Source organism: Opisthorchis viverrini (genome assembly GCF_000715545.1).
Source record: "Opisthorchis viverrini unplaced genomic scaffold opera_v5_193, whole genome shotgun sequence".
Lineage (NCBI taxonomy): Eukaryota > Metazoa > Platyhelminthes > Trematoda > Opisthorchiida > Opisthorchiidae > Opisthorchis > Opisthorchis viverrini.
This window is the reverse complement of record NW_008751853.1, coordinates 293,559-308,262: the sequence shown is the minus strand read 5'-3', so window position 1 is coordinate 308,262 and position 14,704 is coordinate 293,559. Positions and strand designations below refer to the sequence as shown.

The 14,704-nt window shown below is 43.5% G+C and overlaps 1 protein-coding gene across 1 annotated transcript; it reads left to right on the top strand.

Annotated features, from left to right (window-relative positions):
• Positions 1-3,862: 3,862 nt before the first annotated feature.
• On the top strand, positions 3,863-14,678 carry T265_07993 (hypothetical protein; the record flags this gene model as incomplete). Its single annotated transcript, XM_009173674.1, has 4 exons — positions 3,863-3,951; positions 10,588-10,652; positions 12,822-12,892; positions 14,637-14,678. 4 exons carry the CDS (start codon positions 3,863-3,865, stop codon positions 14,676-14,678), a joined length of 267 nt encoding a protein of 88 aa, XP_009171938.1.
• Between the last annotated feature and the right edge of the window lie 26 nt (positions 14,679-14,704).

Sequence of the window (14,704 nt, the reverse complement as noted above, 5' to 3'; positions counted from 1 at the left end):
CTATGATCTGTGTGGTCAGTTGCTTAATTTGGAATGATCACTACAAGTGATCCTTGAAGAATCTGTTATTCATATATCGGTCTTTTAGGATTTTCTTCTATAATTAGCGCATTCTTAATCGAGTCGGACTCATTCGCTTCTGAAGTGCTACATTTTGGCTCAGATATTTATGTCTGCAAAGCGTTTGTTTTCTGCCGACAAGCTACTGTGAGATAAGATTTCTTGAACATAAAAGTGAATGATATGTGGATTGCGTGCTACCCGGCGGCAAACATATCCTTGACGAGCTGATGGCCAAAGAATCAGACGTCGCGTTCGAAAGTATTATGATCTATATGTGACAACAGAAACCGTGGCGTACGTATCTGTCGCACTGTCCAGAGTTTCATAGGGCATTGAAACGTAAACGGCGTGTTATTCTAATCCTCGATTGATTTCATCTGTATTGTTTACGCATAAACAGTCAAACTGGACCCCAAATATTTAGACAAGAGAGCATTTTGTATCAAAGCTAGCTGCGCTGATTCGGCCATGTGGATCGCATGGCATCGGATCGCATTCCCAAGCAACTTCTGTATGAAACTACAAAGACTGGTCTGTGAGGCGGAAAACGCAGAAACTGTCACAGAGACAGGCTATTTGTTAGCTCAAAAATAATTACTTTTGATTTTAAGTGATGGGGCAACCTGGAGTTGAGCAGATGCGCCTGACGAATGACCTTACTCATTGTTTAAGTACATTTCAAGAAACGGAGTGCCTCAATACTCGTACACAAACGACATAATTGCAGTGAACGTGTCAAAGCTAAAGTCGGCAGACTTATGAAGCTGTTCAAACAGTGTACTCGTGTGCATGAGAAAGTTCAAACTTGTAGGATGCCCGCGCTCTGGTACTTGTTACTCGCGGGGCGTCGGCCTGTAAGCTGAAGTACATTCTTGCAGTTCTTAACAAATCAAACTATTTCCCAACTGAACCTTTACCATTTGGATATACGTGATGGCCGGAATATCTCTTCTGGATGTATCTGTATGTTGTTGTGTCACTCGAGTGCTGTATTACACTCAGACCTAAAGGAATTGACGGATGAGGCATTATCTCATCGTCTAATGCCAAGCTGGTGCTCATTATAATACTATCACATTTGAACTAAATGATGGAAGCCAATAGGCCTGTATGAGTTGGCTTATCCGTATATTCTACGTCGGAGTCACAGTCATTCCCAGCAGCACATTCTTCTACGGGCAAAGCTTTCTTGTGATTATAATTGAGCATGTGTCCAGCGATCCAACCACTACTGACAGGCACTATGGCCTTCACTTTGTGTCCCCCTAACGACACTATAACAGTAATCCAAACTAATGTGACGATGAAAAGACACTACTCAAAGTGCTTCTTCAGCGGCTCAGTGCCGGTTTCACCCTTCTTGGGACTCATCAGTTAGGCGCAACCAGCAAGTATCCATCAATCCTATTCCTTACTTGAACAGCAATCTGTATAACAGCGGAGGGATACACTCATTTGTAAATCAACTTCACGGTAGCGGGAAACTAAGATAACTATCAGCTGATCGCTAGTTGATAATAAACCCATTTTTATATAGAATGAATTTGACACACTATCGTTTACTTCTCGTTAGCACTTCATTGTGCCATGTTGGCGGCACCTAGAATGATATATTCTAAGCTCCACCGTACTTTAGAATGGTCAGAGACTTTACATACCATCAATCATAGTTTTTGTTACCGATTTGACTAGCGTGTTCACGTGGCGAAAGAGATAGGTCAACACACAAAGATCGATAAACGCACTCTGTAGAAATTAGTTACTCTCGAAACACCTGCTGACTAATCACTCGCTGATAGAACTTTTCATCAGCAGTTTTTTGTCAAAATATTATGGTGTTATAGTCATCCCCTTCCCAGACAGAATGTCGTATCAAAAAGTTCACTTCGTTCAATCATTGTTCTCTTTTGATAATAAAATTTGGCTTTTCTCGGAAGTGAAGTTACATGAAACGTAAAGCGTCTTTCGTGCTACTTACCTTGCTAATATTAAGAAAAGTCATATTTCAGCAATTTCAATAGTGAATAGTATTCGTCTCTCCTTTCTCCTCTAAGTTTAAATGAAACTGCCAAAATTTATGGATGTAGTACAGTATGACCGTACTTCGATCTGCCTGACTGCAGCATAACATGGGCCCCAAACAGGATGCATTTCAGCAACCTTTCTGGAAACCAGGAATCTCAGAATGCACTGAATCAAAGCAGTCGCGATACCACCACCGCCGTGGCTGTGATTTTACCAACCGAAATTCACATTCAGGTAGCCACCATATTGGTTGCAATTCCTAAACTTTTGAAGCACGAAGCTCAAGTCGGGAATACCGGCAAAAAACTTATTTCTGCATGATTAGGTAGACAGGCAGACACAGCACTATGTTGAGCGCAACTGGAATTCCACTCGTCCGACCGCAAAATCAATTCGCCACATCAGATAGCAATAGAACAAACCACTGGATCTAGTGGCAAAGTGGACTAGTCTCTTGTATGAAGCCACCGAAAGAAGGATATTTCATGTGATGAACAGCTTCTTATCACGCAACTAATAAACACCACTGTGGAAGGAACAACAGACCTCCTAGGAAGACTGTAATTATATCAGCATCACCTGATACGGTAGCTCAACGGCGCATCCAAGTCAAGGCCGACGAGTGTTTAGAATGCAAATTTCCTATTGTTCTTCTTCGTCAAACTGTCGTCCCAGCCATCACACGCAACAAACCACTCAACATGCTTTCCGGTAAAGAAAAAGAAGCAATGGACAAGTCAAAGAAGGATGAAAACATCGTGATTCTACCGGCAGACAAGGGAGGCTTAACGGTGATCATGGACAAACCGGATTACATCAATAAGGCAAAGGCACTAATTAACGATACAACTACGTACCGCCGCTTAGAACGTGACCAAAGCAAGCAACTAGCAAACCAAATCAATAAGAACTTATAGCAAAATCAAGATCTCCGCAAGGTTACAGAAGAGGAATACTGGAGAATGAGGGCTGAGGACAATAGGACTAGATCTCAGGGGAACAACTCAGCATGTAAATTTCCTAAATCCCCCTATACTCATGCCCAACTATGCTCACTGATTTTCTCATCTTTGTCAGACAAGGAGATTCTGATGATTTTCAACAATGGTTTATGCTAGTCTGCCGCGTAACTCTGATCACACACAGCCACGTACACACACACACAAACCAAAACAACAGGCACCGTAAATCTTCCACAGAGACGGGAGCACACCTACATATCCAAAGTGGGGCCTTGATGAGCTCGGCGGCGCATTGCAAGCTCTTTCTCTCTATACTCGAAAGTCCAAGAGAACACACATCCATTTAACCGAACAGTAACAGTCGATTTCCTGAGAGAATTTCACTGCTATTATCATTTATTTTTGAAGAGCATGGTCACAAACAAAAAGTGAGTGCAAGCGATGAATGCGAAAGAGTAACAGGAGAATATGGGAGAAAAGAGAGAAACGTCCCATTCGAAATCATGCCAAGGACAGTGTCAGTCTGANCACATCCATTTAACCGAACAGTAACAGTCTATTTCCTGAGAGAATTTCTTGATAATTGATGCAGGTACTACCACCGTTGAAAAGAGCTCACCTGGGCACGTTTAACCAATTAGCTACTGACCTTATGCCTACGTATGAAGAGCTACAGCGAATTTCAGTTTCGGAAGGCTGGAGAAAAATTATATGAAAAACAACTCAAAGGAAATAAAGGAGAGAAAAGTAATCGATTTCGTCACCTATCATAGGTAGGGTTTATGCTCAGTTTGGCTTTTTTGTTTTACCACATGGGACCTTCTGAGATAAGAAACGGCCCTCTAGCACATCAGGATATGGTAATTTCTGTATTTGTGCTGGCGCATGTTAGTCAACCCATGTGAGTAAGCACGCACCTACAAGGCATACACCGAACTAGGCAGAAGCTCGGTGCATCGATCATTCGACGAAACCTACATATCAACAGAATCTCGCGTGTGCGCATGCAGAGCAGCGACTGGTATGAACTGACATGGCCAGCCGATAAACGTTTCACGAGATAAACTTCCCCCGCACAAAAAGGCAGCGAAAAAAGACAGCTCAGCACATCTGTGTAGGATTCGAAGTGAATGCGTTTGGTAGCCCCTATCTGCACGAACTGCCAAATAACCAGGCGGTTTTTGAAAACTCGATCATCTTTTCCATTCGACTGATACTTTTTTAAGATCTGAATATACGGGGTGTATTACCGTTTCACTTTTCCATCTGCCAGTCCAAATCACCACAGTGTGTTCGTTTAACTAATCGGGGTCCTCAACATCAGTGGTGTCTTCTCTGCCTTTTGAACATTCCTCTGCATACTACTCAGGCGACCGAATTATTCCGGTTTAAAGTCCTAGCACTGCTCGGTAAGTTTAACCAACAGCTGCGTTCACCTCGGCCACCGACAGACCCATAGTTATGGCCCTGAAAATTTAGTGGAATATCTCCAAAACCGTTTTCAGAAATGCACTAGAAACCGCTCCATTTAAATCGCTGTGAACTCATAACCTGTTTCGCTCTTCGATGTGCCCACAATCATGATAAAGTAAACCAAACTTTCAGAAATCATGCTTCCAGAAAATGGGGATTTCTCAGTGATGTTACAGACTGTGAGTTGAACACCTGCTAGAGAGAATTCGAGAAGTTCGTGGGATGTTACATTGCGCCACAGGGTTTCATCCGATGTGTGTGAAAGTGTATGATGGCGAACCATAAACTACTCAGCAGAAAAGGGACACCAAAAAATCTAGTATCCAGTATCTGGGACTGCTAATTTTAGGAGGCATTCTGCGTGCCATCATTCTCACTGATTCAGTCTGATCCACTACAACCTCTCTTTGTCAATTAACAGTCTGCATCTAGAAGCACCCCGCAGACCCAAACCTAACCCATCGGACGGGGTCGAACTGGGCCTACTTCCAACGTTTGGACTAGATTTTTCCATTTAGCTCATTAAGATCTGAAGTCTCGTGTTAGAGCAAACGCAAGCGCTCTATTTGGCTGCACACAGACTACGCTTGACTCCAAGTGACTTACGCTTTTACCGATGTATCTAGCCACACGGATACAGGCAAAGTGGTAAGTCAACTTGGATGCGACCAACAGGATTATTGGTTGTTAGCAGGGCATAGTCCTTCCCCGTGAACAGCAGTGGTAGGCACACCGGTATTTTGAGAACGGTTCTCATTGTGCCGTATGTAGTTTGAAGGCTACATCACTCCTTTATGAAACTGGTCGAAAAGACGTCCTCAGCAGGTACAAAGAGACTAATAGAGCTATTTTTCAAAAACTGCAAGCTGTTATTTCGGTATGTTAACGGATGACATGGAGTAATGTATAGCATTCCACCTCTAACTAAATCAAGTTGACCGGAGGTGACAACGGAGACTGTACTAGAAGCCTGGTCCACTGTTTCGGACCGCCCAATTGTCACGTGATATTTCGTGACTATTGAATTAAGTAAAGCTCATCATGCAGCTGAACAGTTCTTCCAGAGTTATAAGATCACCATCAAAAATTCTGACTCATTTCTACCAGCACAGTCTGATGAATAATTCTGGTGCTGTATTTTGAGAGTAGAGAAGAGCCACGTCTACATCCAAGGAGTACTTACCACAGGAATCGGCCTTTGATCACTGTCCAGTTTCAGCTTCAGTGAAAGGCCTGGTCACCATCTAGCCTCAAAACCTCGATTATTTGTCAAATTCTAAAAGTTTGGAGAGAAGTCGCATCTCCGAAAAATAATCCCGGGATAGATATTGATGGTGCTTTTGAGTAGCCGCTGGTGAGTGAAAGAATGCAACATATCAAAACGCGAAATTCTGCTTTGAAGCCACCACAGAACCAGTATCAGTGAATATAGGGCATCCTGGGTTTTGCTTATCAAATCCTGAATAACTAAAACTACCCTCACCGCAGGATCCTGGAGTAATCTTCTCCTACTTCATCATCGAAGGCTAGCTCTCAGCTCAACAGCTGGAACTGCCGAAGGAAATTCTGCTCACTACGAACGTGTCAACTTTGGAATTTTTTCCCTTCATTTTTGGTGTCAGTTCTCTCACTCACCGGTTTACGGAAGCGTTAAGAAGCACAATTTAAACACAGCACCAGACAGAGCGCTTTAATCACTGACCCAAACCAAACTCGTCTCAGATATTAACTGAGGAGGCAATCGAATATTTCCCACTGAACTGGTAGTGGCCTGAACAAACGAAAGCGCACGGTTACAGTCCACTGTGAAGTTATCGGTTTGTTCGGTAAGGTAAACTCATCCTCGGACCACCCATTGGATTAAATGTGTGATCTGATTTACGTTACACGTTGAATGGAGAAATTCTTTCGTCTGCGAGTCACTCACATTATCGACCAAAACAACATTATGCCTGGAAAGAATGCAAGGATTCCAGTCGGCGAGATAATTGAATAACCTCACCACTACTACTATTACTGTTATTATTAGTATTATCTTGAAGTGCACTTAGAACCTGACTACATTGATTCCGTTTCTCCGATGTTCAACTGATCGTTATGAGGTGCGGCCATTCTAGTTAATGACCAATCGCACACAGACCTGCGTTCTGACATATGTTGTTGGGTGCGATTACGCATCATGCCTGTGCGTAGTGTCATTTCCAACGGTTTCTTTGCTTTGTGTGCGTGTGGGGGCCATCGAACACGCATGTGCGTACCAAGTCTAAATTCCAAGCTCGTTCTTGCGCATGCGTTCGTTCAGTGTGCGCACGGTATTGCATTGCGATCCGACGGTGATTGCCAGTACCCATTTCAGACTTCTACACTTATCTCTACCCATATGGATCATTGACCATGCTTAGTTGCTTGCTTGATTGTAGTGGTGTCTGGTGCGTCTTAGAACTGATGAATCAACCAAGACAGCCAGGCAGATCACCCTTGCTTGACAACCGCCACAACTACATTGGTCGCTGAAATTGGGTGGTTTTCAACAGGACAGCAACATAACTGGAAATAACTGACCTTTTAGCTGGTGTCTGTCAGCCAAGGGATGACTACTACATTGGTATGATGAACGATCCATCATTTGCCCTAATTTGTACTTTGGTGAATACCGATATGCCTCTGAAGTGGGCGATGTACTAAATCTCATTGGTGAACTAATACCAGGCCACATGAGCAAACTGTTTCTAGGATTGATTTCAGTGAAACTTGACAGTTAAATGAGTATCACGGAAAAAAAACTCCTGCCCAACTTCCGCTTCCTAAAAAGTATAGAACCGTAGGAGAATTTGAACTGATGGCACCATAATCGTGTGGTCACGCACATGTTCAAAAGCAAACTGGACGCTTATTGATTGAAAAGAATGAGGTCTGTGCGGGGACCACAGGTTATTTACTGGAAACCTAAAACGATTACACCGTCTCACTAGAAGTGAAACCTTTCACATAAAGAATGAGGTCTGTGCGGGGACCACAGGACCAAAAGCGATTACATCGTCTCACTTGAAGTGAAACCTCTCACACACATTGTCTGAAACTCGCTAACCTTGTTGAAACCCGTAATATTCAGACTGTTGGTAATCATTGAAATGCATAAAATAACACCCGAAAGCTTGAGAGTACAGCCTAAATGGGCTCGAGATGGCTCAGTGGTTAAGGCGGCAGCTTATGGAACGGAAGGTCCGTGATTCCAACCAAACCTCAGCATCTCGACTGCCCTTTTCTACACTTGGGCAGCCTGACAGTATCATAGCTCTCGCGTCTTCTTCCGATTTCCTCCTAAACGATTACAGTAGCCTGGGTGCGATAACCACGCAGAAGACAAAGCCACTTTATCTGATGAAAAAAATTCTAACTGTGCATAAATTTCGTGAAAAGTGTTACGTGCAATCCAGACTTCGTTCGACTCTTCAGCATTGCTTTGAGCCATGTTAGCCCAAGACCGATGATCCTTTGGTGCAATGAACATTGGAACAAGTTCAGTATATGAGCCTTTCCCGGACAGACATAGACGATCACGCATTAAATACCGGTGGTTAGAAGAGCGGCAATTTTCTAGCACATTTCACAGTACAACATCCGTCTGGCATTTCATTACTACTACGTCTAATTATTTATTTAGGCAATCACATCATTGCTCGAAAACAGATGATGTTATGAGGACGGGACTTTCTGGTATGACGTTGTTGCATAGGGCGCTGGCCATTAGACTTGCTAGGAATTCTACGTACCCATTTGTCCCAACTCAACCAGGATGCCCAAAAGAGTGCCATCACACCAATACAACTCGCCTTTATGTCCTCCGGAACGTATACTTCAGGTCACGAAGAATTGTATACAAAGAATTGAGAAAGCTTCTGTGGTGACGATTAAAGTAAAGACTACCTGACACCAATGCAACAGCAGAAGAGCTTCTCGAAAGAGGATTTATCTATGCACCAACAGCGGCCAGATAGATGGATGCCGCAAACTACTGTGCCGTGGCCACTGCTTTAGAGTTTGCTTGGTAACAATGGATGCCATTCAAGGATAAGCACTTTATGTTCGTTGAGAACTCTTATAGGGAACACAATGATGGAACACTTTATACAACTGACCTTTTGTAAGAGAATCGATCGTTTTCGGTTTCCAGTCAATTTCAAGTTGAATAGGTGTCTTCCAAACACAAAAGTTAGTGATTTTCGGTTGGTAAGAAGCCAATCTGGTGGCGATGATCGTATCATACTACCGCGATCAAATTTCGTTCTTCACGAATTGCGAATCCCGTGGAAATATTCTAAATGCTGAATCTTGAAGTGTAGAGGTATGTCCCCCATTTTCGGTTACTTCCAAAATTTTGCTACTCAAAAAAGAAAACTACAGGAATTCCGCTTTGTTCCATGTAGTTTTGGATACAAACTAAGACACGAGTTAAGTAAAGCCAAAATGAACTTCCCGTTTATGGCATCCTTCAAAATTCATTTAATGGGAATCACTTGAATTTCATTTAAACGCTAGCTTAGTTTCCGAACAAACGCACGGTTTCACATCTATCCATTCTGGTGTCCAAGCCAGAAATAAGAGCAAGAGCTACGAATACGGCAAAATCGCTAATGGGTGACCTGGAAGTTTTCATAAAAATTAAGAACAGTAGTCGTTCTCGAAGGTTACCACCTAATTTTGTGTTGGTCGCTGAGAGCAAAAGCGCTAGTTTTCGGCGGCTTCCGATGAATATCAAGGATGGTGGATATTATCGTTTATTTTTGAAGAGCATGGCCACATATGAAAAGTGGATGCAAGGGATCAAAGTGGAGGTGATAAAAGAGAGAAACATCTCAATCAAAGTCATGTCACCAACAGTTCCAGGCAGACAAGATAAATCCCAGCGTGTAAGAATTTTCGGTATGGAACCACGCGTGTAATGACCAACAACCAAAAGGACAATGCTGAATGCTCTCCAAGCACACTCAAGACTCACACATCAGGAAAAAAGTGTCCGTCACACTGGGTCTGGTGTGAGACTAAACGGCAACAAATGTACACTCAACGTTGAGTACCACGCATAAGTGTCGTAAGTACGCAGAGAGCCCGCAATGACAAACTAATACAAGTCACTGACTGTGACCTTAGGAAGTCCCAGTCCAATAACAGCTTTGGCGGATTGAGGAAAGCAGGTCCCTCGATAAGAGATGACCATCGGTTGGTAGACCAAAAAGTCGACATCACAACCGATTGCGCGTAGGGCTGAGGTTATGGCGAGGGAATATTCATTAGAATCGTTAGATGGCTTGAGTCACTACAACTCATCGGTGATTGTCACGGCGCGTTTGTCTGCGAGCGTACCGGAAGATGTTTTGCAACCTTTTAAGGTAGAACAGGAAGTTTTTTTCATTTTGGCTCTTTACCTTATTTTTAGTGGGAATTTAACTACGTATAATACGAACCGAAGGATTCAAACGCTTAAATGAGACACAAACTTCTGACTTTTTGCTTGTCAGACGAGCACTTTACAGACGAACCTAAGACGAAAGCTAAACAGTGTGGTGTATAGTCTATGATTAAGTATAACATCTGTCAGTGCTAGTGGTGAGCTCCTCACTTGACTTCCAGTATTTCCAAAAAGTTGGTTTCAACCGATTTAAGGCTGCGGTTTTGGCGTGAGACAGCAGACACATTAACACTCGTTTGCTAACTAGAGACCCTGGTTTCATGTTCTGATGAAGAACTCATGAAACCTCAGTTCGAAAACCGCCCTAGGCTAGTCTGTATATGCATATTGGGGGGCTCAGACTTTAGCTGAATGCTGTGTTAAGCAAGTTTCGACTGAGTTTCCTGTATACCTGTTCGTGCTTTCACAATGCACACAACCAAGTGGGATATAAAGAAAATCCTCACAAAGGCACAAACGACGCACTAGTCCCTCTGGTTGGATTCGTGATTCGAGAATTCGGCTAGTTTGTTTGAACATCAGGATTCATTTGACGTACAAGCTGTGGAGAGACTCGGCGGTGTCCATTTAGTTATTTACACCCTTCATTTATAGATGGCTCAGACGAATAGCAGAAACTACTGAGCAGCTCGCCAAACCGAACACAAAGAAACGGGACTGTAGGTTTACTAAATACATGCATTTGGAAACCAATTTGGTTTCAAGGAGGCTCAACTGAATTCCAGATGAATCTCTCGTTTATGACATTGTTCGATAGCACCTCATGTTTCATTTGATACGAGATATTGCGGTATATTTTCTTGACAGAGCACCGCTAACATGATTGTTCGTGAAGAGTTTTCAGCAACCTTGAGTTGTGTTCTGCCAAGCGAATATTTGATACGAGATATTGCGGTATATTTTCCTGACAGAACACCGCTAATATGATTGTTCGTGAAGAGTTTTCAGCAGCCTTGAGTTGTGTTCTGTCAAGCGAACCGTAGATCACAATCTGTCTTCCACAGCCGTAATGATGGGTTGAATAAAATAAGAATTGGATCTATTCAAAGCTGCGGATTTAGAAATTTCACTGCCCGTTTCATGTTAACTTCCTTCCTTCCGGGGAACCGGAGAGAGTTGATAGATAAATGCCTTGAAGAAGGGTTGTTGGAAGAATCTTCGAAATGCCATAACAAGTTTCGTTTTTTCAAACGTCATAAGTTAGGTGTAGTCCCCTTTAATAACATATAGTGCGAAACTTCGAATATCGCACCAACCGAAACATGACACCGCCCAAGCGCAGCATATTCATTTGAAGAACATCATAAACGGGGTATTCGGCTGAATCTCCTCTGAAAACGAAATCAGTTTGCAATCGAGTGCGTTTGGAAGCCGGCATCTTGTTCGCTACCGGAATGAAGTGGGAGATTCGCGAACTTCTGCTATTGTAACGAAGTATCATGAACGTAGGTCGTAATGCAGTCCAGCTGCCTTTGGTCCAGCAAAGCATTTAAAGCGCCTGATACAGTTTGATGCCTAAAGTTTTTAGCTAAATTCAAGTAAAAGAAATAAAATGCCTGCTCAGTAAAAGGCTTATTGTCTAAAATTTACCAAGTTGCCCCTCGCTACGGCTGTCAAATACAAATGCAACCAGGCAATCTCAAACGGATCTAATTCATTTGCGGTTTGCCCGATTAAAAAAACTCGTCATACGGATACTGAATTTGCTGCTGAATTTACCGACTGTTTCTCTTCTAGCTATATGGCGTTCACATTCGAAGAGTTTGTTGAGCGGTGTGCGACTCAAAGCATGTGAGCATCCGACTCGTGTAGCTTCGATGCACATGATCAAGTTTTGATAGTAACCAACCTATAACCACAGGCCATGAATTTATGTATTAGTCCTCAGCGGCTTGACAGAAACGGTGCTGCGCCACCAAAGAACGAACACTAATTTGGAAGTCCCGTCCTGAAAAGTGAATCTCATTAGTTAGATCACGTGGTTTGTACATGCAAACAATAGACGTTAACGATCAACCCTCCTACTCAATCAACTTTTGGTATCCAAGATAGGCAAACAAACCAAGACGATGCACATCACACCAGGTCAGCTTTAAGTCTGCCTTGCTTCGGTACACTGTTAACGGAAGGCACATTCGTCACGGATTCTGTGGACAACTTTGCCCTGAAGTAGTTACAGATTCGACAATATTTTCGGTCGTGGAAGTTAGAAATCAGGATGTAACTAACGCCTTCAGAAACCACCACTCGGTTGGTAACCACGGTGGCATCTACAGTTGTGACGGTGCCCTCTCTAGACTGAGATTCGCGCCGCCAAAGGATGGCCAGACAATTGACAAAAGACTCCTCGTTTGAGCATGAGCATGTATAACTTCACTATCCACTGGTTTCAAATTTACTACAGCAACGTGCTGACATTTTAGCTGTGTGAATATCTTCGACTCACCTAGTGTGCGCATTCTGAACTCCCAAGTTGGCATCATAAATCTGTTTGTTTTTGACCAAAAAAATGTGATAGGAAAAAATGCAGATACACGTTAAGGTGGGAGCACCAGGTGCAAGGAACCAGTAATGTAGCGGACTATTTGACTTCAAAGCCCTCAGGTATCGACAGCTTATATCCGGAGGTAACAGCGCGCAGATTTAGGGTCGGCGCAGCGATACAGGTGTTCCCAAAGCAACTGCTTACAAGTAACTTCAAAAAGTGGGTGCGTCATTTATGATTGCTTGGAGGATAGTTGGACAGTATCCTTCAATCACAAGCCTCACACATTGTGGCTGGAGAGTAACGTCGGCAAGTGATATCTGATTGTCCGTTAAGCACACAGCTGATCAAAGATTCGTGGCCGTGTCTACTGACAAGAAGTTCGCGGGAGTGATCCGTGAGGAGCATTTGCCGGTGAGTTCCAGTGGAGATGGAACAGCGGTACAGTTGTTCATTACCGTTCAGCATAGAATAGGTCTCAAATATTCCTGAGACTTTGCTGACGGTTCCTAACACCGACGATAACGACCAAAAACAGCCGAGTTGACGACCGCCACGGGACTAAACCCGGTGCCATGCTGTGAACAACCTACTGAGGTGACCGGTTGTGAGTAGCCTCGTCTGACTGACGGCCGAAGGAGTTTTAGCTTAGAGAAAGTAGCTGACGGCTGCCTTGTTCACGGAGCTTGGCACTTTGGTTGCCAATTTCTCGTCGCTAATCGAGGTGGAATCATTGTGTGGTAGGGTTGCGGTATCGCAGTTAAGTGGTGCGTCGCATTATAGGCAACGCCGAACCGCGTAAATACAACACACCACTACATGGCTGCATCACCTTGACTGGTGACGAAACGTTTGTAACAAAACCGTCTAGCTCAGTGAACAAGTTAATCGTCATGATCACCTTAGCCCACCATCTAAGACAAGGTTCTATTACGGCCCCAATCAATTACTACCGAAGGATGGATCTGAACAATTATTGTGTGTCAGTCACCTCAACCATAGCTAAGTTAACTTCCAATCTTCACTGAATTTCCTTTGCGAGGTACACTGTGCGCAATCATTTTAACAATACATGGACCTTTCAGGATGCTGATCATTTCTGCTTTACCTGCCTGAACACTCCGACAGTTACCTTCCAATGAGGCCGTCGTTTATTACAGACATTTTATCACACGGCTTACAGACAAGCATATTACATTACCCTCGCAAAGTCAGGTGAGCACGGGAAGCCGAGGAAACAAAATAGGTTGAAATAAACAGGCCTAGTGAGCATAGTTCTATCACGTGACTCACTGCCCATGCATGTTTATTTCTTGTACTGCTTACACAGTTTGTTCCAGCTTGAACGGTTGGCCAGAGCCTCATAAGCGTCCGCTCCAGTGGTCGACTGCGCACCGAGTAATAGAAATAGGTGATGTTTATACTCAGATCCAGGAACATCTTATTCACACATAAATTTAACCGCCGTGCGCCCATTGATTTCCGTGGAGCAATTTGTCCCAGACATTCTATCGGGTTTCTTTAACCATGGGTTAATGGTAAGACAATCTTTGATTTGCAAACCATACTGAATCTAGTATTTTGACGAACTATTTTCTTAACCTCAGGAGACGGCCAAATCGTATCAGTTAATCAGACTTATTATGACAAACCCACTTCAGAGAACAACACAATGCCTCGCTGCAATCTTCACGCGAGATGTCGTTAACAAAATCCTCACTTCACACCGATCGATAGCTAGAGATACGTTTTGGGGTGCAGTTAGCGCTTCAAGGACCCCAGGCGGCCGTTTTCAGAACGACCTTTGCAGATTCATCAGCTAGTTAGCGCTTCAAGGACCCCAGGCGGCCGTTTTCAGAACGACCTTTGCAGAGAAATTCATCAGCTCTCGAATAGAAGTCTGACGCTGTTGAGGAACTATCCGATTGGGTCGAAGTGCTTTAGTAGGAAACAAGCGAAATCTAGCAACAAATGATTCAACCAAATTGTGACCCCATGAAGCACATGGCTTCTGTGTTTGTCCAACGAATGATCCCGAATAGAACTATCGTAGTAGGTTCCGAACTCGGGTAAGGACGATTCGTCCTTAACATGTTTGTACCAAAGAAAGAGGAACTCCTAAAGCTACTGTTTAAGTCTACTTCTGAACTATCCGCAGGGGTGGCGGCAAGAATCAACATTTGAGTCACAGGTCATATGACGAAACGTACGGCTGTCAACGAGCCG